Genomic DNA, 24552 nt, shown 5'->3' on the forward strand with positions numbered 1-24552 from the left:
GGCAGCAGGAGGCCCCATTAGCTAAAGTGCTGCTTCAGGTTAAGAACAGTTTCAGGTTAAGAATGGACCTCCGGAACGAATTAAGTGGTACTTAACCCGAGGTACCACTGTAAAAGTAAGGTATTGTTTGTAGAAATGGAACACTTAACATATTGAATAATGGTTTGGCCCCATTTCCAACTTGGAAAACAAGTAGGTATAACATGTATGGAGGGCTGGCATTTACATGCCATGTAAATCACAAAGAGGTATTTCTCGAAACCAGTTATCCCCACCCCCCTTGAATAAAGGAATACTGTACTTAAATAATTGCTTTAAAAGTAGTGTTTCTCTTCAAGTGTGTGATACCTGAAATAAACCTCAAAACTTGTTTCACTTTAAGGATATTCAGATATAAAGCTTGTTCCCTCCTTGCCTTGCCTTTCCCTTTCCTTGCATGCAGCAAAAACAAAAAACAAAAAAACCATTTGTGGTTTATTGGCAATTATAGCTGGTCATTTTGGCATAATTAGGCAGGTTACAATTTGGAAGTTTCTAAGTGCCATGAGGGAGAGGCAAGGAAAGGAGGTAGTGCGTAAGCCCAAAGCTCATGCCATGGCTTACCACTGTGTTTCAGTCGTCCCAATCTGTGTTCTAGCATTTTCCATATAATTTGAGTTTTCATCTGGAGGTCGGGCTCAATTCTTATATATGTCCTGGAGACTTAAGTATATGTTGCGTTCTGACAGGATGTAGTTGTCATGCCCTGCTGAATTTTATAAAGGGAAGACGAATAAGTGGTAGTAGATACTGAATTGTTTACGTTTATTTCTCACTGAACCTCCTCCAGAGATGTTTGTCTTCTGATGGGCAGGAATGTAATTGGGATGAAAAGTTTTGGGGATAGATTTCTTTTAAAGGATCCCCTTTCACTTTCCTATGCTTTTCAACAGCATCACTGAATAACCTCATCCCTGTTTTATAGGAATGTGGCAGCAACCCATATTCTGCTTCTGTCATGTCTAGCTTGCCCCACAAGCTGGAGAATCTTTGAAAACCGATCTCTTGCTCTCACCTTAATTTATTGGTTGTATGGATTTGACGCCTTGCTGAATATGTATGGTGTGCATTATATAATACTTAATATTTTATTTTCAATCACAAACCTGGCTCTGCTGTTTCCAGGGCTTTTGCTTTGGCATAACTGTGCACCATAACAGTAAGTGAAAAGTAACTGTCTTGATGTATGAAGAGAGAATTGTAGATAAGTTGTACAGAGACTGTATAAACAGCTGTTTCCTCCCCACAGAACTTCAATAAAACATTACAAACTTGGTTCTATATAAGTTCATTTGTAGACCTAAGCTGTAAATTGCATCCTGGTGTGCCATGTTGGGACTCCTGGTGTGTAGCTTCAGCAGACCAGGCCTCTTTCAGTACACATATTGGTGATTGCTGCCAGTTCCTTTACTGTCAGCAATAACTTTCCACTACTTCTCTCCCCCCGCCCTTTACTCCCTTGCTAAAACCATGTAGATTTAGTCAGAAGTAACAACCTTGGTCTCTCCCATACTTCCTTTTTAAACCATGGTGGGACCAGTGTTATTGGTTTAGTAAGAGATGCCCATCTGTAGAATAAACATAAGAAGAGCCTGCAGGATCAGTTCAGCGGCCCATTTAGTCCAGCATCCTGTTTTTAGAGTGGGTTTGAAAGTGTCTCTTGAACATAGAAGACCTCTAGTAAGCGGCCTCTTTTTTGGACATAATGACCATTATTACAGCATTTCCATCTTGCCTAGATAACATAGGAAGTAGCAAGGTGGCAGTAGATACTAATCTCTTAAAGACTCCATTTATTACTCTTCAGTAGTGTACATTATATTTATTAATGGTGAGGAGTGAGCAACTTTATGAATAAGGATTCCTTATATATTATGGCCACCAGCCAACACACATGGCTGGTGGCCATAATACATAGTCCCATCTTTCAAATTCATTCCTACAGGACAAGCACTAGATAGTTTCAAGTCCTGGCTACACATTGACAGAATGAGGTGCTAGGGCGGATTGTGGTACTTCAGATTGCAAGTGGATAACTTTTGTTAAAATTACCATAATAGCTTTACCAAACCTCTATACAAATAGAAAACTAGCACAACAGCAAGAAGGCTGGATTAGAACTTTTCTCCCTAACACGCTAGCTTTCTATTTGCATATGGCAGCACTAACAAAACCTGGTATCATCCCAACAGAATCTGAAGCGACAGTCAACTTTTACTCCTTGTAATTCTGCTACCTCATTATTCTTATGTGTAGACGACACTCAAGGCTAGTTGACCCCTCATCGGCTTTCCCACTTTCTACTCACTTGAACTTTTTTTTATTTTGTGTTTAAGTCCTCTGTTCAAATTGCAATGTGATATTACATATTCTAATAGAAGGACTAATTATGGTTAATTCAGTGGTGACACAAGCCACTTAAATTGGTGAAAGTGATCCAGAATCATCTTATGAAGAGCAAGTCTTCAACTGGAAATTATTTGAAACTAGAAGAGAATTAGCTGAAAGATGTAGTTAATTCCCATGTCTAGCACAGGCGTTCTGTTTCAGAAAATGACCTTTGTTTAGCTATTATCTGTTTACCCAATTTTAATTCCCCTTTCCTCATATACATTTCCTGTGCTTTAAGTGTGGAACGTCAGAAAATTAAAGCAATCACTGATGCAGGCAAATATCAAAGTTTTAATCACCACCTTTTATTACAAATATCATGAGGTCTATATGTGTATGTTTAACAAGGTTTTCTACTTTGTGCTTAGTATTTCAGCCCTGAAAGGTTCATTTTCACTGATATAACTGGGCATCAGCTTACTTATGATGATTCATACATAGAGTACATAGTAGCTCTACTACTATTGTTGATCTAATTTAAACTTTAAGTCTGTTAAGGAGCTTGTTCTTTCTATATAGATTAAGACAGGACTGTTTCGCTGTTATGTGTTAACATTTGTATAGATACTTTCTTTTTGTCTGGTTGCTTGCCTTCTGTAACCTATACTCTTGTCTGAGTTGGATGACTATCTTGCTGCCTAGGTACTGAGAAGAAGAGTTACCATATATCTATTCTTCTATAAGAAACATGGAAAACAAGGGGCCTTGGAGTAGTGAAAAGCGCTAAACATAGAACTTTTAAAAAACAAGCCATTAAAAATCTTATCTGTCTCAGTTTAGAGCCCAGACTATAGAACCTAATTATTTCATTGACCCTGAGCTGGTTCGCATTATGTTGTAAGTCAAACCATGGTTTACCAAGACTGTATGGGCTCCTGGAGAGGAGCATGTTGCCACTTAGCTCCTCCCTGGTCTTTTTTTACTGCTGCAGTAAACCAAGGTTTGGCTTATCATGTCATCCATGCTGGAATGAGTGGTTTTGCTCTCTCCTCACCACGAGTTGTTACAACACCTTGATTACAGCTCATGGTTAGCTTAACCATGAGTTCCAGTTCAGATGACATGCTGTCAAAGCTTGGCTTAGCTCAGTGTGGTGTTACAGTGAAAAACCAAGTTGGAAATTATTCTGTGCAAGACTGCTTTTTTATGTGGTCTCAGTAAGCCATAGTTTATTTGCCATGCTATTATCCTCACTAAAAATTCATTAGCTTTGTACGGCACAAATGATTGACTTCAAATTTCTCCCCTTCTTTTTTCCCCTTCCAAAAATAGTAGCTGTGGCAGACCATAGCAGAAATAGCAGAAGTTCTCTCCTGTGTCAAAGATACAGCTAGCACTAAAGTTCAGCTACTACAGGTTAAACTTACAATCTTTGGGAAACATTGAGCTCAAAAATAAAGCTCATATCATTGAGGCACTTCTAAAACAGACTGTCTACTGTGTTTAATAACACAGGGTTTAAAGGCAATCCCTTGCTACTATTTATTATCCAAGCAGTTACCTAGCTCATTGAAAAAACCCTGTTGCTTTCACTGAAGATATGTGCACAGTTGGGTTGTACGTTAGAACTGGACTTGCTACTGCTGGTTTTCAATATTGTATTTATACTTGGGATCACAGCTCAAATTCTTTAAATCAGACATTTTAGCTTGCAGTTGGAAAAACGTTACGGCTCCAAGTACTCCTTGGCCAATTAGATTTTATTCTTTTCCCAATGTTTCATCAAAAAGGCTTTTCATTTCAGAGCTTTGAGCCTCTGTAAAAGAATTCCAAATAGTTTGTATCCAACCAGGCTGAGTCAAGGGATGGGTAGACTTTCTATTGTCAGGTTATAAATCTTCAACTGTAGCATGAGAGCAGCTTTTACAGATGAGACATGGTCTCTTGAGTCTCAGCAGTAGGATAATAAATTGTCTCAACAGTACTGGTGCTGTGTTAGAACACTGAAATGCCAGATGAGCTGAACAGTTCAATTACCAGTTTAATTACACTTTCCTTAGAGAAAGGTGCTTACCTTGGTGCCATATCTGGTATACATTTTGACTTTAGGGGGATACACTTTTCACCAAGTCTTGTAATGCATCACAGTCCCTTAATATTGACAGAGTAAAGGACTGCACTAACACACAATGCTAACTCAAAAATGTATGAGTGACATGTATTAGAAGGTTGGGACTGTGGCCTGGCCCCACTTTCACACATTTCCTCATGTGTTCCAAGTTGTCTGTACAGAAGGCAACTTGCATAGGGTTCTGATCACATCTTTACCTAGAGACAATTACGGTTAATTTATCCCACTTTTTGACCCAAAGGCTGCAAAGTGGTGAACAGCATATTAATACAAAATAAGCACTAAAAGTATAATAAATCTATCATCAAAACAATATAAAAAAGCAAAATCAAGATACACCCATACATCACACTGTATATGCGTTAGGAATGCCAGTTAACCCTGTGGCAAAGAAACAGAAAAATCAGCAATCAAGGCACCTCTTATCTCACACCAAGTGTGTATAACCCTCCTGTCTCACTCAGGGTGTGGGGCTGTGGACAAGTTACACCAACAGGCTTTTACTCTGGGCCAGAAACCACTTCTCTCTCCCACTGTAGTTAACTAGTCAGTAGACAAAATACTTATCAGCTGAGTGTTATAATAACCAAAGCCTGGAGGGGGAAGCAGACTTTCCATATAATACTTGTTACCTTCCTGTCTCCTATGGGGGGCGGGCAAGATCCCACAACAGCAGGTGCTCACTGAAGCATCATAACTTCCTTCTCTCCCTGCTACTGTCCCCAGAAACAGGTAATAAACACCCCACTGTTACATAAGACCCTAGCTTTGAAAAAGCACCAGATCAACAAACTCAAAAAGGGGGTTCTGCCATCACTTTTAGTATCATCTTTTCAGGGTTGTCCGGAAAAGGGTGGCCTGCCACACTGAATACTGAGGGGCCCAGTCTTCAGAAAGAGCCACAGCTGCCCAAATCTTCCTTGTCTCCGTCCTAGCAAGCTGGGCTTTGTTGCAGCGTGTTTTCAGCTTGGCAAGCAAGGTTACCAGGAGTGGGCAGGGGGTAGAGTAATGTTATAAATAGAGGCCACACCCATAAGGGTAAATGTGCCTAGGCACCTGTGCATATGCGATTTCAAAAGTAGGCTGGTAGTGGGGCCAGTCAGTGCCCCTTCACTCCTTCCAAACATTCTTCTGTACAGAGTGAATGTCTTAACAGAATCAGTTGCTCCTACAGTTTATGCCTGTCTTAGGGGAATCTCAAGATCTGCCTTGTGGAACAGATGGCACTAGCTCTAGGTGGTTTCTGGTTTCAGTATGAATTATCAGTGCAGGCACTGAATTCACTTGGAAATGAAAACAGAAACATCCTCAAGAGTATCGAATGCAAGAGCAAAAATTGACCTGGCTTCTCTTTACTCTCCAAGTATTGTATTTCATGTGCAAATTGTCAGCATCAATATGAACAATACTTGTCATTTCCCATGAAAATGGAACGCTGGAAAGTTTTTAGTCAATCCTGTTCTGAACAGATGGAACCAATCAGAGATTTGGTGGCAGAGTGTGCATCTGTGGGCAGCACCCATCACCCATATTCTTTCATGTTAGCTAAATGTAATGTAAGCTTGGAGCCAGTGCACTTTAATAATGATAATAACAATATTTACTATGACTTTTATTTTATTTGTACCCTGCCCATCTGACGGGGCTGAAGGATCACCTTACATTATATATGCCCACTCAATTCCTTTGATTTGCAAGTGCCACATAATGTTCTTTCCATATTTCCAAGGAATCAGTCCTTCAGTGTGGTAGCATCTACTGTCATGGACACTAGGCAGGCGCCTGCTAAAAACTGTTTTGTTTAAGCAAGCCTATACTATCAAGTTAGATAAATTTGACGTGTTTCTTAAGATGTAATTTTATTTTATAATGTAATTTTTAAAACTCCTTTTATTTATTTATTGAAAATTATAAGGTTAACTTTTTAACATCTATTTTATTGCAAATTTTAATGTCTATTTTATGTACACTGTTCAGAGGGTTAGATGATTAAGTTGTACAGTATATAAATCCTATTAAAGAAAGAACGAACTAGTTGAAGCCCTTACTAAAGAAAATGAAATACTGGAGAGTGATAGAAACCTAAATTTTCTATTTCAAAGAACTAATCAATATATGACTTGGAAGGTGGTATTTTTTTCTTTTTTGCAGTAAAGGTCTTCAGTCTCAGAAAAGCATTTTGAAACTATTTTAGACAATTGTGGTGATTTTAATTCTTAAATGTATCATTCTGACTTATATCTCCCCTATTTTTAAATTTATTAATGTTAACTTTTTAGTAAAAGCAAATACATATCATTTCATATAAGCTTTTAGAGATTTAAGCTTTCATGTGGAGTTTAAATGTGTTTTCTTTTCTTTTTTGATATGGTCTGCAGACTAATTCAATACATTTTATTGGTCATTCAAGTTGTTTGCCACTTACAGAAAAACATGGACCTCTACATTTGCACTCGAGTTTTTGTAGGTGTTATTCACAGGGTGGAAAATGTGGCAGTTAGGTTCAGAGATATAAAGGCCTGAAATAAGCCAGGGGAAATAGTGGGTGGGTTTGTAAAAATTGGGTCTTCTGCTTTTCTGTTCAGCTTTTTGTAAATTATGTAATTTGTATGGTAAATGTATATGTATATATGTCATTCTGCTGGCGTGTTGTAATGTGCTATTTGATTGCTGATCATCTTGAAAATGGTGTGGGTTTCAATTTCAAAAGGTAGGGCCAGATATACTATGGTGTTGTGTTTTTTTTGTTTTTTTTTAAAGGAAACCAAAATAGATAGACAACTGAGTTTGGGGAGTATCTTATATATTGGGTAATAAATTTTCAAAGTAAAGTGAATAGAAGATTTAGTACTACTGTATTTAAACTTGTGCTTTTATAAGAACTCAGGGTAGGCAACATTAGTTTAGAAATAAATCAGTTGTTTGAATTCAAAATATATGCTTCAAAACACATGCTTAGTGACATAGCTATAGCCATCTAAATCCAGTCCAATAGAAAAGCCTTCCACCATGTCCAACATCTGTTGACCATGATGTTTGAATAGACAATGCTGTGTATTCAATCTGATACTGAGTATGTTCAGCTTTCAAAGCTTCTTAGTTAGGTCTGTCAGCCCTGTGTGACTTATTCACAGTAGAAGTTAGCATCCATCTATATGGTTTGTTTTGAGGAAAGGATTGACCCAGCTACAAGAGTAATCTTGTTATCTTAAACACATTTCCTTCAACATAAATTCCACTAAAATAGTAATTAATTTCAAGTGATCAGGGATCAGGCAGATTGAGAAAATAGGTTTTTCACAACTTTTTAAAATGAGGGTGAAAGGATTCTCTCTTGTCTGTTCAGTCCAAATTGAAGCCTTCTGATTCTAGCCTGGTTTGCAGTTGCAAAATTTGCTCCAGCTTTCTAAATTGATCTTCACCATCAAACCATATATCTTTCATGTAATCCCATAGTAAGCTTTGTGCCCAGGACATATTTCTTGGAGCGTGCCATGGTCTTAAAGGATCATAAATACTCACCTGAGAGTGAAGTAATCTCTAGATGATCCATTTTAAACCAAGGACTGTTTCATAAATTATTTGAGGACTCCCCTGCCTTGTCTTCCAAGAAAAATACTTCTCAGTCAGTCTTGCTCACTAGAAATATAAAAAAAGAAACTAGAATGATGAGTCTTTCTTTCTTCAAACAGAGCACTGGTGATGACAAAAAATGAGCCTTTTTTCCAGAATAAGAATAATTGTACCTTTCCTTTCACAGCAAGAGGTAATACAGGCTTTTGGAACAGTGCCCTCACTTTAGGTCTATTCTCTTTTGCTGTCTTTTCAACATAATTCTCTGCCAAACCTACCTGTGATTGACTAAACTGAACCAGCCCACCAGTAGTGCCGATAAAAGTCCCCCCTCCCCATATGTTGCCAGTCTTGAGTCTGAAAAATTAGGGGGAGCTGACAAGCACCTGTTAATTCACAATACGTGGCTCATGGGCCATATTCAGTGAAGCATGCCTTACGTTGTGCAGGCATATTCTGTATTGACTACAACCAACCTTAGTGACTCTTTTCTTCAAAGTATCCATTAATGTTGATTTTCACATGTCATTCTGATGATCAGTCACCAAGTTTGGAGAGATTCTTCTGGAGTTCTGTTGCAGCCTGCTCTGGATTTAATCATCTTGAATGCTTTAGTTTTACCTGAGACCTCCGGGTATAGGGTGGTACAGTGGTACCTTGAGTTACAAACGCCTCAGGTTACAAATGCTTCAGGTTACAAACTCTGCTAACCTTGAAGAGTTACCTCGAGTTGAGAACTTTGCCCCAGGATGAGAACGGAAATTGTGTGCTGGCGGTGTAGCGGCAGCAAGAGGCCCCATTAGCGAAAGCACACCTCTAGTTAAGAACAGTTTCAGGTTAAGAACAGACCTCCGGAACGAATTAAGTTCGTAACTAGAGGTACCACTGTATATGAATTCAATAAATAATAATGTTGATGATACTTGCATAGTTGGCTGTACCATTTCCCACCTGTTTATCCAGATCATTTATGAATACATTTTAGTACAGTGGTACCTCGGGTTACATACACTTCAGGTTACAGACTCCGCTAACCCAGAAATAGTGCTTCAGGTTAAGAACTTTGCTTCAGGATGACAACAGAAATCATGCTCTGGCAGCGTGGCAGCAGCAGGAGGCCCCATTAGCTAAAGTGGTGCTTCAGGTTAAGAACAATTTCAGGTTAAGTACGGACCTCCGGAACGAATTAAGTACTTAACCCGAGGTACCACTGTAATGGGTTTTACTTGCGTCTTGCTTGTGAAATTAAAACACAGTTCCATTAGGAAGATCAAAGGAAAATGAGTTATATTGGAGAGCAGTGACTTTAGCAGTACAGTCGTACCTTGGTTTTCAAACAGAATGCGTTACGGGAGTGCGTTCAAAAACCAAAGTGTGGCTTCCAATTGGCTGCAGGAGTGTCCTGCAGTGAATTGTAAGCTGCAGCAGATGTTCGGCTTCCGAAAATCGTTAGAAAACCAGAACACTAACTTCTGGGTTTTGATCATTCGGGAGCCAATTTGTTTAGGAGCCCTGAGCTCATTTGGGAGAAAGAGTGGGATATAAATTCAACCAATCGGTGTAGGAGAAGATAGTCCTTCGTATGATCTTATCCTCAAGCCATGCGAGGCTTTGGTAGTCATAAGCAGCACTTTTAATTGAGCCCAGAAATGAACTTTTAGATGTTCACAAGCCAATCAAATGACTTCCTTTATTGGAAGTATTCACTAAACTCTAAAACTGCTGCAGCACATGAGCCTTGTATTCAACATTGAAATTTGAAGCTGGTCCCACTCGTTTCCATACTGCAGATTGTATTTCTGTTCATAAGTGTCCTGGAGGGATGACCAGTGAGCTAGCCAAGTTTGCTGATGACACCAAATTGTTCAGGATGGTAAGAACAAAAGGGATTGTGAAACACTCCCAAATGAACTATGTAAAGGAGGGGAACAGGGATAAAAATGGCAAATGCAATTCAATGTAAGCAATTGTAAAGTGGCACACATTGCTTATGTGGTCTGAACTGGTGGTGCCTTGATGAAAATGTGAGCCCAAAAAAGCTTTTCTGGAAGGGAGAAAATTTGGTGCACTCCAAGAGATCTTGAATCTTCCAGAAAGTTCTGATGGCTGGCCTTGGAAATGAGGAGTCCCATATTATTATTAAATTACTATGTTATTAAAACTGTGTATCTTGTATTATCTACAGCTTTTAAGGTGACTTAACAACATTATTAAATTTACAGAGACCAGTTGAAGAGCAGCTGGTATAGGCAAATGCAACAGGTTTATGCCCACAATTTCATTTATTTTTACACTGTACTACAGTGTTCGAAACTATCATTGTTCTAGGCACATTTTGCGACAGGGAATTTCATTAGCGTGAGCAGTTTCTGAGCTCTGGGTGCAGTACTGCGCTTAAGATTTCAGATTAAAACTGCAGAGTGGAAGGAAAGGAGGACTTTTTTCTGCCTCCCCACTTCCAGCTACTGTCTGAAGACTGGAAAAGAGACCCTCTTAATAATATTAGCGGGATGGGCAGGGGAAGGACTAGAAGACCATGTGAAAAATGAACATAATATTTTAGCTGCAGTTCATTCATTTTCAGCTTTGTATTCTTGTTATAAAAAAGCGTGCCTAGACATTCCATTGTTCTGCCCATAACCTAGGTTTAAGGTGCCATTTCGCTCCTAGCTTTCATATCACAGTTTCTAACACTGCTGTACTGTACTAGTACCAACTTTTACTGTAGTGACTTCCAACAATGGATTCACTACCCAAATTGGTAACTAGCTGCAGCCATTCTGGCAAAGAGCCACCCTGTACAAGGAATTCAGCAATTTTGTAACCATGAGTTCTCCCTTAGCGTTTGCAATTAGTATAACATAATTTGCAAGCCCAACTGTCCTAAAGTATTACGCATATAAATAAATTTAAGTGACTTTTCTCCATCTTACATTGGAATGAATATGATATTGAAACCATGTTGTGATTTTACTGTGATTAACTAAAGAAGTCATGTGTATTCTTATTTTGCAGGTCAACAACAAGGACAGGATGGAGGCGTAAAAGTACAGCAAGCTACACCAACTCCTGTCACTGTAGCAGTAGGAGGCATCACAAATGCAGCCATTGGTGCTGTTAGTCCCGATCAGATAATTCAGGTGCAGTTGCATGAAGCCCAGCAAGCTTCTGATCAAGACGTGCAACCTGGCAAAAGGTTAAGAAGAGTTGCTTGTTCATGCCCTAACTGCAGAGAAGGAGAAGGAAGGTAATTCCCATAAAACTGTAAAGTGCCAAGCATCTCAGGGCCAACAGTGATCCTTTTGCTCTTGCATTTCTGTTCCTGCTTTGAGTAGACTGTTGTTTTAAACCTTTTTTTCCATCTCATTAAAATCATTAAAAATCATTTCCCAATGATCTTTAACCTTTTTACATGCCCACAACATATGAAAAAAGTTCCCTCCATTTCCAACACAAATCTGATTCTGCTTTATACATCTTAGCCAGTCTGCTCGACTGTTCCTGTTGAAACGAGCCAGGATAATTTGTTTCATTCAATAATGTTTGCAACTGACCTGCCATGACCGTCTCAAGTCACCTTCCCCCGAAAGCAGGTGTTTGTGACTGGGCTGTTGCAATCTGATAGGGTTCAGGGTGGGGTTTTTCAGGAGTAGTTAGATCAAATTGTTTTTCTTAATGTGTTTTACAAAATTGTACTTTGGTTAACCATTAGTGTTTTGTGCTTGGTAGAAGCAGTAACGAACCAGGAAAAAAGAAGCAACATATCTGCCATATTGAAGGTTGTGGAAAGGTTTATGGGAAAACATCTCATCTCCGGGCACACCTTCGCTGGCATACTGGAGAAAGGCCATTTGTATGCAATTGGATCTTCTGTGGGAAAAGATTTACAAGGAGTGATGAACTGCAGAGACATAGGCGAACCCATACAGGTCAGTGAATAGTTTGTACAAATGTTTTAAAGTGTATTTTATATTTTATTATATACTTATTGTGCTACAGGTATATGCGTTCTCATTCTTAAATGACTATAGAACTTAAAAGTGTTTCTCCTAATCAGAACCTTGCATGGGTAAGAATGCTTTCTTTTATCTTTCCTTCGCCTTCCAAAATTTATCCGTCCTCAATCTTCCAACATTCAGCTTCATCCTGCAAGTTATGAGAGAGGTAGAAAAACTTTTCTCTCTCCACTTTTCTGTGCCACACGGAATTTTATAAACTTCTACCTTGTCACTTCTTACACACCTGTCCTCTAAACTAAAAAGCCTCAAACGCTGCTAAAGTCCCAAACTCTGAAACACTTCATCCCCTTGATCATTTTGGCTGCCCTTTTTTGAACCTCAATGCCACTTACTAGGACGAACAGGAGGGGCAAGGCAGCAGCAAGATTGAGGCAGCATGGCCATACTGCTGGGAGAGGCAGATTGACTCTGCAGATGAATTCGCATGGCTCCAGCCTCCCTGCCGACTCATCCTCCCTGGTAAGCGACAGTGACACTGTTGCCTGGAGGCTGTTAACAGTTCTCTCCCACCAGCTTATGTCCAGTGAGATTACACCTACAGGAGACTTTCTCCTACAGAGCACTGTGATCAGTTGGTTAGATAATGGGTGAGATAATATATTCCGTATACTACTCCCCGAGACAGCTGGGACCACTGCCTCCTGCAAGGATGTGTCGACCATACCCTGGATCCAGGAAGCTCATTTGACGGTACAGTGGTACCTCCAGTTACGAAAGGGATCTGGAGGCCCAGCTGTATCCCGAAAATTCTGTAACTGGAGGAATGCTTCTGCGCACGCACACAGCACTGCAGAGCACTTCTGCGCACACGCAAGCGGCAAACCCACTTCTGGGTTTGCTGCGTTCACAACCCAAAAGTTACTTTACCCAAAGGTAAGGTAACCCGAGGGTCCACTGTAATTGATATGGACAACATTTACCATGTTAGGTACTCTGGTGGTCTCTTGAAGTTTTCTTAAGTGCTTATTTTCACATTCATGCCTTTGTAGACCAATGGAAACATCATGTAAAAAAGGGTTACTTGAATCTGTTCACAATGCTTGCATATATCAGTACACATTTTTAGTGTGAGAAAAGTCACGTATAAAGGTTTTTAATTGATTTCCACATGATGAAAGAAAAACGTCCTAAATCTTCCAGGAAGCTCTTAAAAGTAGCAATTGCTGCAGATAGTACTAGCACTTTAAACTAAATTCATGTATGGGTACACATGCATGTACACCAGTTGTTTCGCTGTGTGGTCCCATAAATTCATGCTTCTGGTCTTCAAAATAATACTTTTAAACAGGCAAAATTAAGACAACATAACAAGTTGAAATTACTGTAGCTATACTGCTGATTGTAGCCAGATAATTGTCCCATAATAGAAAAATTAATTACTGAACAACTCTTGTTTCGTTTCCCCCCCAATAGGTGAGAAGAGATTTGAATGCCCAGAGTGTTCTAAAAGATTTATGCGAAGTGACCATCTCTCCAAGCATGTCAAAACACACCAGAACAAGAAAGGTGGGGGGACAGCCCTCGCTATTGTTACCTCAGGTGAATTGGACCCTTCAGTTACTGAGGTGCTCGGATCTCCGAGGATTGTCACAGTTGCAGCCATTTCTCAAGATTCAAACCCAGCAACCCCTACTGTTTCAACAAACATGGAAGAATTCTGAAGGAACATTATTCAAATGCCTAGAGTTGCACTTAAGTTTACATACCTTTCAAGATACGAAAGTGGGCTGGTAAAAGTGTATTACAGAACAGGAAATCATGTAGTCAGTCTTGATTTCTGTAAGTATTCCAAGTTGGAGGACTAGCACAGGAAGTGTACTTTGTATAACAAGATAAAAAAAAATCAAAAATAAATACAGGGCCAATTGTCATAGATAAATTATGGATACAGCAGATGAAGAAAAGATTGCTTCCACACTGTACTAATTTATGTAGCTATATCACGAAAATGATTTTAATTGGATTTTCCTTCTCTTTTCACATTATATGTAAATGTTTGTTGTAACAACAAACAGTACAAATATACAACAGGATGTCTGTTGGTTAGGGTTGTTTTCACATGAATGTCTCTGGAATTTTCACAGGAACTTACTTTCTTCAAACGGCACAACAAAAATGCATAATCTAGTAAAGATGAAAACTTTTTTTTGTTTTTTTGGTTTGCGAAACATATAGTAAACCTGGCCATCTTTGGTCATTTTTAAAAAATAATTCCGATGGCAGCATGTTACATGGTTCTGAGGTGCACCTCAGATAATTTTGGCCACTACATTATAGTAGTGTGTATAATGACAATCAGTAAACACAAATTATTCTCTAGGAGAGATAAAGAGATCTATAGAGCCAGTGTACACTGTAGCAAATATTGAATCTTAGAAATATATTGACATAAGATTTTAATTAATTTCTATGTAAAAGTTAAATATAGGAACCTATGTGATAAGTCCTATACTTTTAACACATCCCATTTCAAGACATGGGTGATCCATTGCTAAGCCTTGGTTAACTTCATTTATAAAAAGTGTAATTAAAATATTTAAATTTTATTAGAATACTTGGAAATGGTGGGTTATAGGATATTGTAGTAGACCTCATGCACCAATGTCAACCTTTTGTCAGTAGCAAATACTGTGGTTATCATACTGAGTTCTTTAGACTTTGACATAACAGCCAAAGAAATGGATGAATACTTTCAACCAAAAATATGAATCTAAATTAACCTGTTCTGTTTCTTTCATTTCAAAAACTACTGTCCAGGATCCAAAAAGCTACTTTTGGCTTGTCCAAAGGCACACTCAGTAAGGTTATTTGAACTGCAGGCCCTTGTGCCTTATCAGAAATTCCTTTTGAAAATCCCCTTGGTATCAAAAGTGGCTTGCTATATGGCATTGGGGGCTGCTATTTGAGAGGCTCAAGCCATAAGTCACTTTGGAAGCATAGAGGTAGTTGCAAGTGTTGTTTTGTTTTGGTTTTGTTGTTGTTTCTTTTTCTTTCGGTTTTTTTTTAATCCCATCAAAATCTTACATCCCCCCCCCCAGTAGATAGGCTAGCAAATAAAATTATTTAAATATTTTTGTTGGATCAATAATTTTAATTCTTCAGAAAGAAAACATATTTTTAAAATATGACTGCTGTATATTGGTAGAGGTAAGCTATTACTTCCTCAGTATGCATTTTGTTAAGCCATTACAGTTCAAAAAGCACCAGTTTGTTTTTTGTCACAGATTCAGCTGTAGTCACTGACTACTAGTCGCCCTGGACAAAGATGCATATTCCAGATGAGGCTCACAATGCAGGGATAGGGATGCACTTCCAGATAAACAGCTGCATCCATATCGTCTACACATGCAAATTATTGTTTTTGTGTGTAGCTCTGCTTTTCTAGATTGGGGCATCTGTGCAAATTTGAGTATACAACAGAAATGGCCAAATATATTTTGGAATTGAAAACATTTCCCATAGACATAAATATTATATTTTGCAAATCCACTGTTTGGTAAATATCACATGACTTTCTGGTTTTTATGTTTTTACACCAAAATATTTCGATGATGGAACTTGCAAGTACAGTGCAAGAAATTAATGTGTATCTTTTAAAAATTATGATTTATGTTTTTAACCTTATATAAACTATCAGTTTTGTGGCATTGCATGCATTTTTAAAGACAAAAATCTACCATTTTGTACTGTGTACACTTAGGGATGCCCAGTGTAGTGAAATAGAAGCTGAAAGTCTTTTATACTTTCCACTTGCATACATAGTAAAGAAAACAATTTTACACATTTCTACACTGTGGTTATAAGTGAAAGTTTCTTAAACCTTTTGTAGGCATTTAACAAGTATTTCCATTTTAGTTGGGTTTTTATATATTATTTTGTATATTTTATTTAAAATATTTTCAAGCTGATTTTATCTGGCTTTAAAACCTCAGACTCAATTTGATGATACATTTAATACAGATGACCATTAAGTAATGCTAATTATTATTTTTGCAGATCAGCTGCATCATCAAACACATATTTTATTGTTAGGCTTCACAATCAGTGCTATAGAAGTAAAGCAAATAAAATGTTCTTAAAGAATCATGTTTAACTTAGTATTTTATTTTGTAAACAGAAGGTATGAGTGCTCTGCACAGCTGGTAAATATTCTTTTTTGCATATTTTATGTATGCAGATAGGAAATGGAAATTATTTTTTAATCTGCAGCAAATCCCTATTACAAGTGTATCAAAATCTGGTTGGCATCACAGAATCTTAATATAGATTAATCTGTGTTAGCAGGTGCACTTACTATTCCTGGAATTGGAAAGGTTTTAATAATCTGTTCTGCATACCATTCTGAGTCCACTTTTCAGTCTTAGAAGGATCGTAAATTTCAATGTCCTTTATTTGACTCAGTGGGATGTAACTTGTATGTAATAGGGCACAGATGTGCAGTAGTAGCTTATTTAATGCCACTTCACTGTTCATTCCCTTTGCCACCATTACAAGGTTTTGTTTTATCGTACTTATCAGTGCAAAGTGTAACTATCATGGTAGAACTCCAGTGTTGGAATAGGTTTTTTCTTTTCTTTTCAAAATGCTTTCTTGGGATAGGGTTGTGTATGTGTTTCCTGATTACATTAGAAATTGGTGTTAAGTCATTATTTATCACACTGTTTCATGAGAGAAGTAATAAAAGTGTGTTATTTAGAAGAAAAGGTTTATTTGTTAAACTTAGGTAAGCATGATGTTTGGGTCCTATTTTTCAATTTTATAACTGTTTTATTGCAACAATATTTGTATTTAAGTCTCCCATTTCTAATGCCTTGTGATTTTTTTATGCATGTCACTAAATTGTCATCCCGCAAAAATTGATGTGCAGCATAGGGTGTTAAATCTACATAAAGATTTTGAAACAGAAAAAAAAATAGTTGGTGGTAAAATTGTAAATGTTTTGCAGAAAACCTTATAAAAAGTTTTGTAGTAATATTTCACTTGTAAATTTTTTTGTAAGAAAAAGAGGGGGAAAGGGGGTGGGGAAGACAAGAAACACCCATTCTAGAATCTGCAAATTAATTCTGCCAGCAAAGCCTCTAAGGCATTAATTTTTACTATGCTAATTTGTATACATTTTGTGTGTTTTTGTGGATTTGAAACTAAAATTGTGTAGACGTTGTTGCCTGCAATAATACTTTGCAAGTAACCTATTAAAATTCTCTTGAGTTTGAATGTATGTTTATTTTAAAAAAACTTGTATTTATTTATAATATTTGTATTGTGTGTACTAATTTAAAATATTTGAGTCCTATTTCCACTCAGACTCAGTATTCAAGCTGGTGTATACATAAACAACCTTTAAAACATCAAGATTGTAATAAGATAGTGTGTAAGCAAATATCCTAATAAACATGCATAGGATTGTGCTATAAAACTAATATGTAGTTCAGCAGCAGGAAGACACATTCCTAATCAAGAACCATCAAAGGGTGAGAGCAGGTGTGCCCCCCACCATATATTTCTGAACTACAACTCCCATTAGCCCCAGCCTACTTGGCCAATAGGGACGTGGGTGGCGCTGTGGGTTAAACCACAGAGCCTAGGACTTGCCGATCAGAAGGTCGGCGGTTCAAATCCCCACGACGGGGAGCTCCCCACGACGAACCCAAACCCAACAGGGAGCTCGGTCCCTGCTCCTGCCAACCTAGCAGTTCAAAAGCACGTCAAAGTGCAAGTAGATAAATAGGTACCGCTCCGGTGGGAAGGTAAACTGCGTTTCCGTGCGCTGCTCTGGTTTACCAGAAGCAGCTTAGTCATGCTGGCCACATGACTTGGAAGCTGTACGCCGGCTCCCTCAGCCAATAAAGCGAGATGAGCGCCGCAACCCCAGTCAGTTATGACTGGACTAATGGTCAGGGGTCTCTTTACCTTTACCTTACTTGGCCAATAACCAGGGGTGATGAGAGTTGTAGTTTAGCAACATCGGGAGAGCAAAGTTTGCTCACACTTCGGTTAGAACCTCAGCAATGTGACAAATGTTTTATGTCTAGGCTGGGTCTTAGACAAAAAGGGTATTTGCATCTGTAAAGAATGAACCTCCCAAATGGATCTCCCATCTGCAGCTGTGGCAGAGGAAGTGCTAGATTGATGTCTTGCCTCAGTAAGAGTCAGAATGAGAGCCAATAAACAAGCTTAATCCAGACAAGACTGAGGTACTGTTAGGGAGTGGATGTGATGTGGCCTGCTCTGGATGGAATTACACTCCTTCTGAAGGAGCAGGTATGTCATAATTTCAGGGTACTTCTAGATCCATTACTGTTGGCTTGAGGCTCAAGTAGCCACAGTGGCACCAAGTGCCTTCCAGCAGCTTTGACTGTGGTTCCAACTGTGTCCCTTTCTGGACAGAGGCAACTAACTTGTCTTGTCTTTGCCCTGATAACCTCTAGGTTGGATTACTGCAGTGTGCTGCCCTTTAAGACAATTCAGAAACTGCAGCTGGTGCAGAATGTGGCACAACTGCACTGGCTACCAATTAATTTCCAGGCTTAATTCAAAGTGCCGGTTTGGACCTATAAGGCTTATGAGGCTCTTCTTAATGTGACCCATCCACAGGCAACAAAGAGGGTGGCCATACGAGAATAGGCCTTTGCAGTGGTGCCTCTGTGGAATTCTCTCCCTAGGAAGACATTCCCACTGCAACCTTTATTTTTAGGTGCCAGGCAAATACTGTCCTGTTTATCCAGGCTTTTGGCTTTTAATTTGAAGGGTTTCAGGAACTTATGGCCTCTTTTAATATCGTGAAATCTGTTAACACCCGTCTTTAATTTTATAGAAGCATTTTCAGGCTTTTATTGGTTGTATTTGTCCTAATGTGTTTTAATGTACCGGTAAGTCACTTTGGGTCACTTTTGACCCAGTGAATCAGAACAGCAACATATGTAGGATCCAGGCTGTTAAGACAGCCCCCGTTTTCTTTTCCGAAGAAAACTAGCAACAAGAAATACTGGGATTCAAAAATCTATGAAGGCTGCTTCTAATAACTCAATTAAATGACTGTCTTTAAACAGCAGACAATCCACTTCACTCCTATTCCACATCACAAGCTGCTTTTGAAGCTTCACTCAGTTTCAGAAGCCGTTTATCACTAACAATCTGTTTAATGGACAAATACAGGCAAGCCTTCCTAGAGGCAGATGAAGTTACGACTAACTTGCTAGTGTGTCAGGCGTGAGCCAGCAGTAAATCACACTGTGCAAGTTAAGAGTTAACAGTTAGCAAAAACACAATCTGCAAAGGAGTGTCAGGCTTAATGGGCGCAGCAATCCATCTCCAATCATAGCTGTCAACCGTCCCTTATTTGGCGGGAAAGTCCCTTATCCCAGTGCCATGTCCTGCTGCTGTCCCTTATTGATGATGTCCCTTAAATTTCCCGGTTTTCAAAGGAAGCAGCTCCTCTCCCTCCCTCCCTGCCGGCCAGGGAGGAGGGAGGCTCCAACTGTGTTGCTTGGCTGCGTTGCTCACCCAGTAAGGAGTCTAAGAACGACAGGGGTGGAGCTTGCATGCTTTGTGCCAATCAAATTGGCCGTGTTGCCTGGGGACTCGCCTTTGCTCAGTGCTTCCCAGCGGAGAGGTGATGGTGGTTTTCCTTGCTGCATCCCCTTTGCCGGGTTGCTGTGCTGTAGGAACCACCGCTTGAGGCTTCATTTGGCTGCTGGTTGACTAAAATCCCTTATTTTGGCTGCTGATCCCTTATTTTCGAGGCTGCTGGTCCCTTATTTTCAAATCTGTAAGTTGACAGCTATGTCTCCGATAGGTCTTGCCCCCATGAAGCAGTTGCTGAGACTGAAGATCCCTGTCTCCCCACAACTGCCTAAGTTCGCTCCTCTCCAGGTTCCCCCCCCCCCCAAGCAATCGAAGACTGTGCCTGCATGCTGCCAATCTCTCCTCTGCCCTTTTCATGCCTCTTCCTGTTCTGGGAGACAAGTGGGGTGAAGATTTTGTTGCAGCAGGAGGAGGCACTCATGACTCTTCACTAGCTGACTCATCTCTGCCTCTTGGCCACCCTCTTCTGCTTCCATCTCTGCTTCTGGACTTCTCTCTGCCACAGACTCCCCTTCCTCACTTAGCCCTGTTACCTCCTCAGCATCTGACACAGGCATAAGCAAACTCAGCCCTCCAGATGTTTTGGGACTACAACTCCCATCATCTCTAGCTAACAGGACCAGTGGTCAGGGATGATGGGAATTGTAGTCTCAAAACATCTGGAGGGACAAGTTTGCCTATGCCTGATCTGACACCTTCTCCTTCCTGTCTTCTCTCTGTGACCACTGGTCATGGTCCCAACACAACTCCCTAGGCTCTGAGCCTTCTTCCCTTGGTACCTCCCAGCTGGTACCTCCCACTAGTCCTCCCCTTCCCCCTCCTCCCCTTCGCCAGCTGGTACCTCCCACTAGTCCTCCCCTTCCCCCTCCTCCCCTTCGCCAGCTGGTACCTCCCACTAGTCCTCTGCGCCCAACCAGTCCATGACACAATGTCACACAAGAATCACAGCACATCTAGCTCCTGAAGATTTTTGTAATAATATTACTGATATTATAAAGGTAAAAAGGCAAAGGACCCCTGGATGGTTAAGTCCAGTCAAAGGAGACTGGGGTTGTGGCGCTCATCTCGTTTTCAAGATGAGAGAGCCAGCATTTGTCCACAGGCAGCTTTCTGGGTCATGTGACCAGCATGACTAAATCGCTTCTGACACAACGGGACACCATGATGGGGGCCAGAGCCCACGGAAACACAGTTTACCTTCCCGCCACAGTAGTACCTATTTATCTACTTACACTGGTGTGCTTTTGAACTGCTAGGTTGGCAGAGCAATGGGAGCTCATCCAGTCAAGCAGATTTGAACCGCCGACCTTCTGATCGGCAAGCCCAAGAGGCACATTTTTCTTCAGCTCTTGAAAGCAAAAGTTCTAGTTTAATATTCTTCCTAGTCACTAGTGGTCTAAAAAACGGTAACAGGGAAGGAAACAAACAAACAAACAAACCACTGGCCAGTTTTTGACGCACTTCCCTAATATTCTCCGTGAATCTGCAGCTTGCCTACTTCGCCATTTCAAAACTCTGAGAAACTGAAGCCATTGGCTGCAAGTTGGGCTTCTGCGAACACCTGCCCAGAAGTACTTTGATAGCGGCACCCGCCCTTGCCCAAATGAAAACACCGTTTGGAAACCTTATAAAAAACCAATGCATTTATCGAGCGGCTAGTTTTGCTGCCTTGAAGGGAGCCAGTCCATTTGCTCGTGGGGAGGACCTGCCACTCTTCCGCGCGCGGGGGCAGAGACCCCCTGGAGGTGTGTCGCTAAACATCCGTGTGACGCACCAGGCATTTAAAAACCTTCGCCAGCCCTTAGCTTCTCCGTTGCCCCCCCTTCCCACCCCCGGCGTCGCAGCGGCTGATGGTTCCTTCCTGGCAAGCCGTGGCCCTAATTGGCCAGGGCCGTGATTTGTTTCCCTTGAGGAGCGGCTTGTGGGTGACTTTTTTCGCTCGTCCCCAGGGCAACGGGACGCCGCCGCTGATTGGAGCAGACGGAGCAGCGAGTTGAACCGGACGCTGGCGGGGGCGTGGGGAGCAACTCCGGGGCCGGCAATGAGCGCCAGGAGCAGCAGCGGCAGCAGCAGCAGGTGAGCTGCCCGCGCGCTAATTAGCGGGAGCTCCAGAACTGCGCGGGGAAGGCGAGGCAAGGGCGTCCAGCTCCGCGTCGCCGAGAGAAGTTGGGAAGGGCGCGCAGCCGCGAAGGAGAGCATTGCCAACGAAGTGCCCCAGTTGCTGCTGCAGCTGCAGCGCCGCCGCCGCCTCCTCCTCTGTGGACGCCGGGCTGGAGATGGAAGAGGACGAGGACGAGACGGCGCAGGAGAAAAGTTTCGCGGAGGACGCGAGGGCCCAGTTCGTGGGGCGCCGCGTGGCGCACTTGCTGAGGCTGAAAGACGACAAATGGAGCCAGTTCCTGGCGGAGGAAGACAACCAGAAGCTCCTGCAGGACTTTCTGGAGAACAGCCGCCTCACTTTGCTGGCTTTCTGCCTCCCTCTATCAGGAGGGCTGGCAGCTGGGACGAAGGTAAATAATGGCCGGGGAGGTGTTTGGGTGGGGTTTCCAGAACAGGGGCGCCCTTCTTGCAGTGCGCCAAGTGGACTGGTTTCTCCCTTGCCTCCTGTGGGCTCCGTCAACACCCAGCCATGTGGATGTGTTTGGTATGGGTGACTTCCAAATCTCGAGGCCACCCTGGGGTGCCAACGTGAATAAAATATGGGGGGGGCAGCTAAGCCCCACCCCACATAATAGATCACATGTCGTGGGGCACACACACTATCTGAATGGCATTTCCCATCAACTTTAAGGGGTGTGGACCCCTCCAATATTTTATTGGGGGAGCTGAAGGGGCCTTGGCTCCCATGGAGCCATTCTAGAAGATGTTAACTCCAAAACTCATCAGGTGTTGGGAAAAGGTGGTCAGTCAGGTATGTCTGTACACAGACCTGATGTTCTACTACGTACACATCTCATAAGATTTTTATTTTTTATGTTGATATGCTTGTGCTATAAGACTATAACTTCAGATTGCTTATACACAAGTTCTCTATGTGATTGTAGCCATGTATACAGTCACTTTCTTGTGAATTGGGTTGAACTGACCATAGTCCACAGTGGACTGTTGTCATTTTCATAATGGGGGGGGCTGCTCAGCTCAGTCAGTAGAGCATGAGACTTTTAATCTCAGGGCTGTGGGTTTGAACCCTATGTTGGGCAAAAAAGATTCCTGCATTGCAGGAGGTTGGGCTAGGTCCCTTCCAAATGTATGCTTCTGTGATTTTATGATTCTATCCCACCCAACCTCCAATGACAAGAAATATTGCTGGCTATTGTGGGCCTACCTGTGGGCTGTAACCACCTGCAACCTGTTTGTTTTCTTTACAGCATCCATACATAATGAAGAAAATTGCTTGGTTTAGTTGTGGGGACTGTTCCTGAGAAGTTTCTAATTCATAGTTCTTACTTCAGAATGAGTTTGCATTATTTAACACTAATCCCTAGACTAGAGCTATGTACCACTGGTCTGTCAATCTATTTCCATTTGGTTATAAAAAGTGCACAGGTAATTCATTGATAGAACCTCATCTCGCATATCCTGTTTGAAACATGTTCAGTGCTGTAATCCTGTCTGGTTGCCCCAAAATATAGAACACCTTTCCTTTGAGACCTGCTAAAGCCCAAGTCTAAGCTCTTTTTGGAAAATGTTGTGAGACCTTTGTGCCTGAGCTGGTTTTTTATTTATTAATATGCAAGTCTGATTTATCTGTTGCGAACTATAGTTTGATTGTGTTGTTTCTGTATTGTAACTCACCAAAAGCCTAAGCAATGTTACAGGTTACAAAATCAAAACAAATGCCAGCAAGTGTGGCCATTGTTTCTGAATCTGTAATGTAAACAATGTAGGTGCATTTTCTGCCTGTTTGCTGAAGAGTATGTTTACTTATTTGAGAGACATTCTCTGCTGTAGTAAAAATGCTATTGTGTATTGTATGTAAAACTTGTTAATTTGCTAAGAAACTGAATTTCAGAAAGATTTGTATTGGTAATTGCTTCCATGTGATTCACAGCTTTCAGAAGCTTCTTTTCACAACTTATTTATCACAAGCTGTTAACTTGGGGTGGTTATGCTAAATTATCTCACCTTGACTTTGCATGAGGTAAGATTGCAACTTGGATTGTGATGTAACTTCTGAGTTATGATACCAGTTCATAGGGGAGGGGAAGTGAAGTCTAATACAGTGGTACCTCGGGTTAAATATGCTTCAGGTTACAGACTCCACTAACCCAGAAATAGTACCTTAGGTTAAGTACTTTGCTTCAGGATGAGAACAGAAATCGTGCTCCGGCGGCGCAGCAGCAGCAGGAGGCCCCATTAGCTAAAGTGGTGCTTCAGGTTAAGAACAGTTTCAGGTTAAGAACGGACCTCCGGAACGAATTAAGTACTTAACCCAAGGTACCACTGTACTTCTTTCCTACTGCTGTGTCTGTGATGAGAAGGTTCATGGTCTGATTATCTGGAATTCTCTTTTGTTCTTGGTTTACTTTTTACTTCAGATTTGATCTTCATAACAACACACTTACTTTTTAAATTCAGGTGGGAAAGGCCAAACAAAAATAGATAAAACTCGTATCAATATGTTGCAACTAGAGTTAAAAGTTCTAAATTTCATTATAAGACAATTATTTTTAAGTCATTTCATTGCACAAAGTAATAGAACAAAAATCAAAGCAACCCACTACAGTAGCTAATAATTTTGAAGTATGCTTCATACTCTCAGCAGTATGTAATAAATCTGGATCAACCCTAATTAAACAAGGTATCCAGATTAAAAATGAGTTTACTAATTAGGGTTGCCATATGTCCTCTTTTTCCAGGACACATCGTCTTTTT

At 40.7% G+C, this 24552-nt stretch overlaps 2 protein-coding genes and 1 long non-coding RNA gene across 3 annotated transcripts in view; 2 read left to right on the top strand and 1 right to left on the bottom strand.

Annotated features, from left to right (window-relative positions):
• The window catches only part of LOC310690043, a 17276-nt gene extending 11969 nt beyond the window's left edge, over positions 1-5307 (bottom strand). Inside the window, exon 1 of the long non-coding RNA XR_014517825.1 lies at positions 604-5307. This is a non-coding gene — a long non-coding RNA (uncharacterized lncRNA). The remainder of the gene's footprint in view (positions 1-603) is intronic.
• Positions 1-17307, top strand: part of SP4 (Sp4 transcription factor) — a 21340-nt gene extending 4033 nt beyond the window's left edge. The window contains exons 4-6 of the mRNA XM_083468133.1: positions 11090-11321; positions 11804-12003; positions 13507-17307. Of these exons, the coding sequence (XP_083324259.1) occupies positions 11090-11321; positions 11804-12003; positions 13507-13754 (680 nt within the window). The 3' untranslated portion in view covers positions 13755-17307. The remainder of the gene's footprint in view (positions 1-11089; positions 11322-11803; positions 12004-13506) is intronic.
• Positions 17308-21328: 4021 nt separating this feature from the next.
• Positions 21329-24552, top strand: part of DNAH11 (dynein axonemal heavy chain 11) — a 143719-nt gene continuing 140495 nt past the window's right edge. Inside the window, exon 1 of the mRNA XM_083467740.1 lies at positions 21329-22187. Coding sequence (XP_083323866.1) covers positions 21954-22187 — 234 coding nt within the window. The 5' untranslated portion in view covers positions 21329-21953. The remainder of the gene's footprint in view (positions 22188-24552) is intronic.

Source organism: Podarcis liolepis, assembly GCF_965112155.1.
Source record: "Podarcis liolepis genome assembly, chromosome: 12".
NCBI lineage: Eukaryota > Metazoa > Chordata > Lepidosauria > Squamata > Lacertidae > Podarcis > Podarcis liolepis.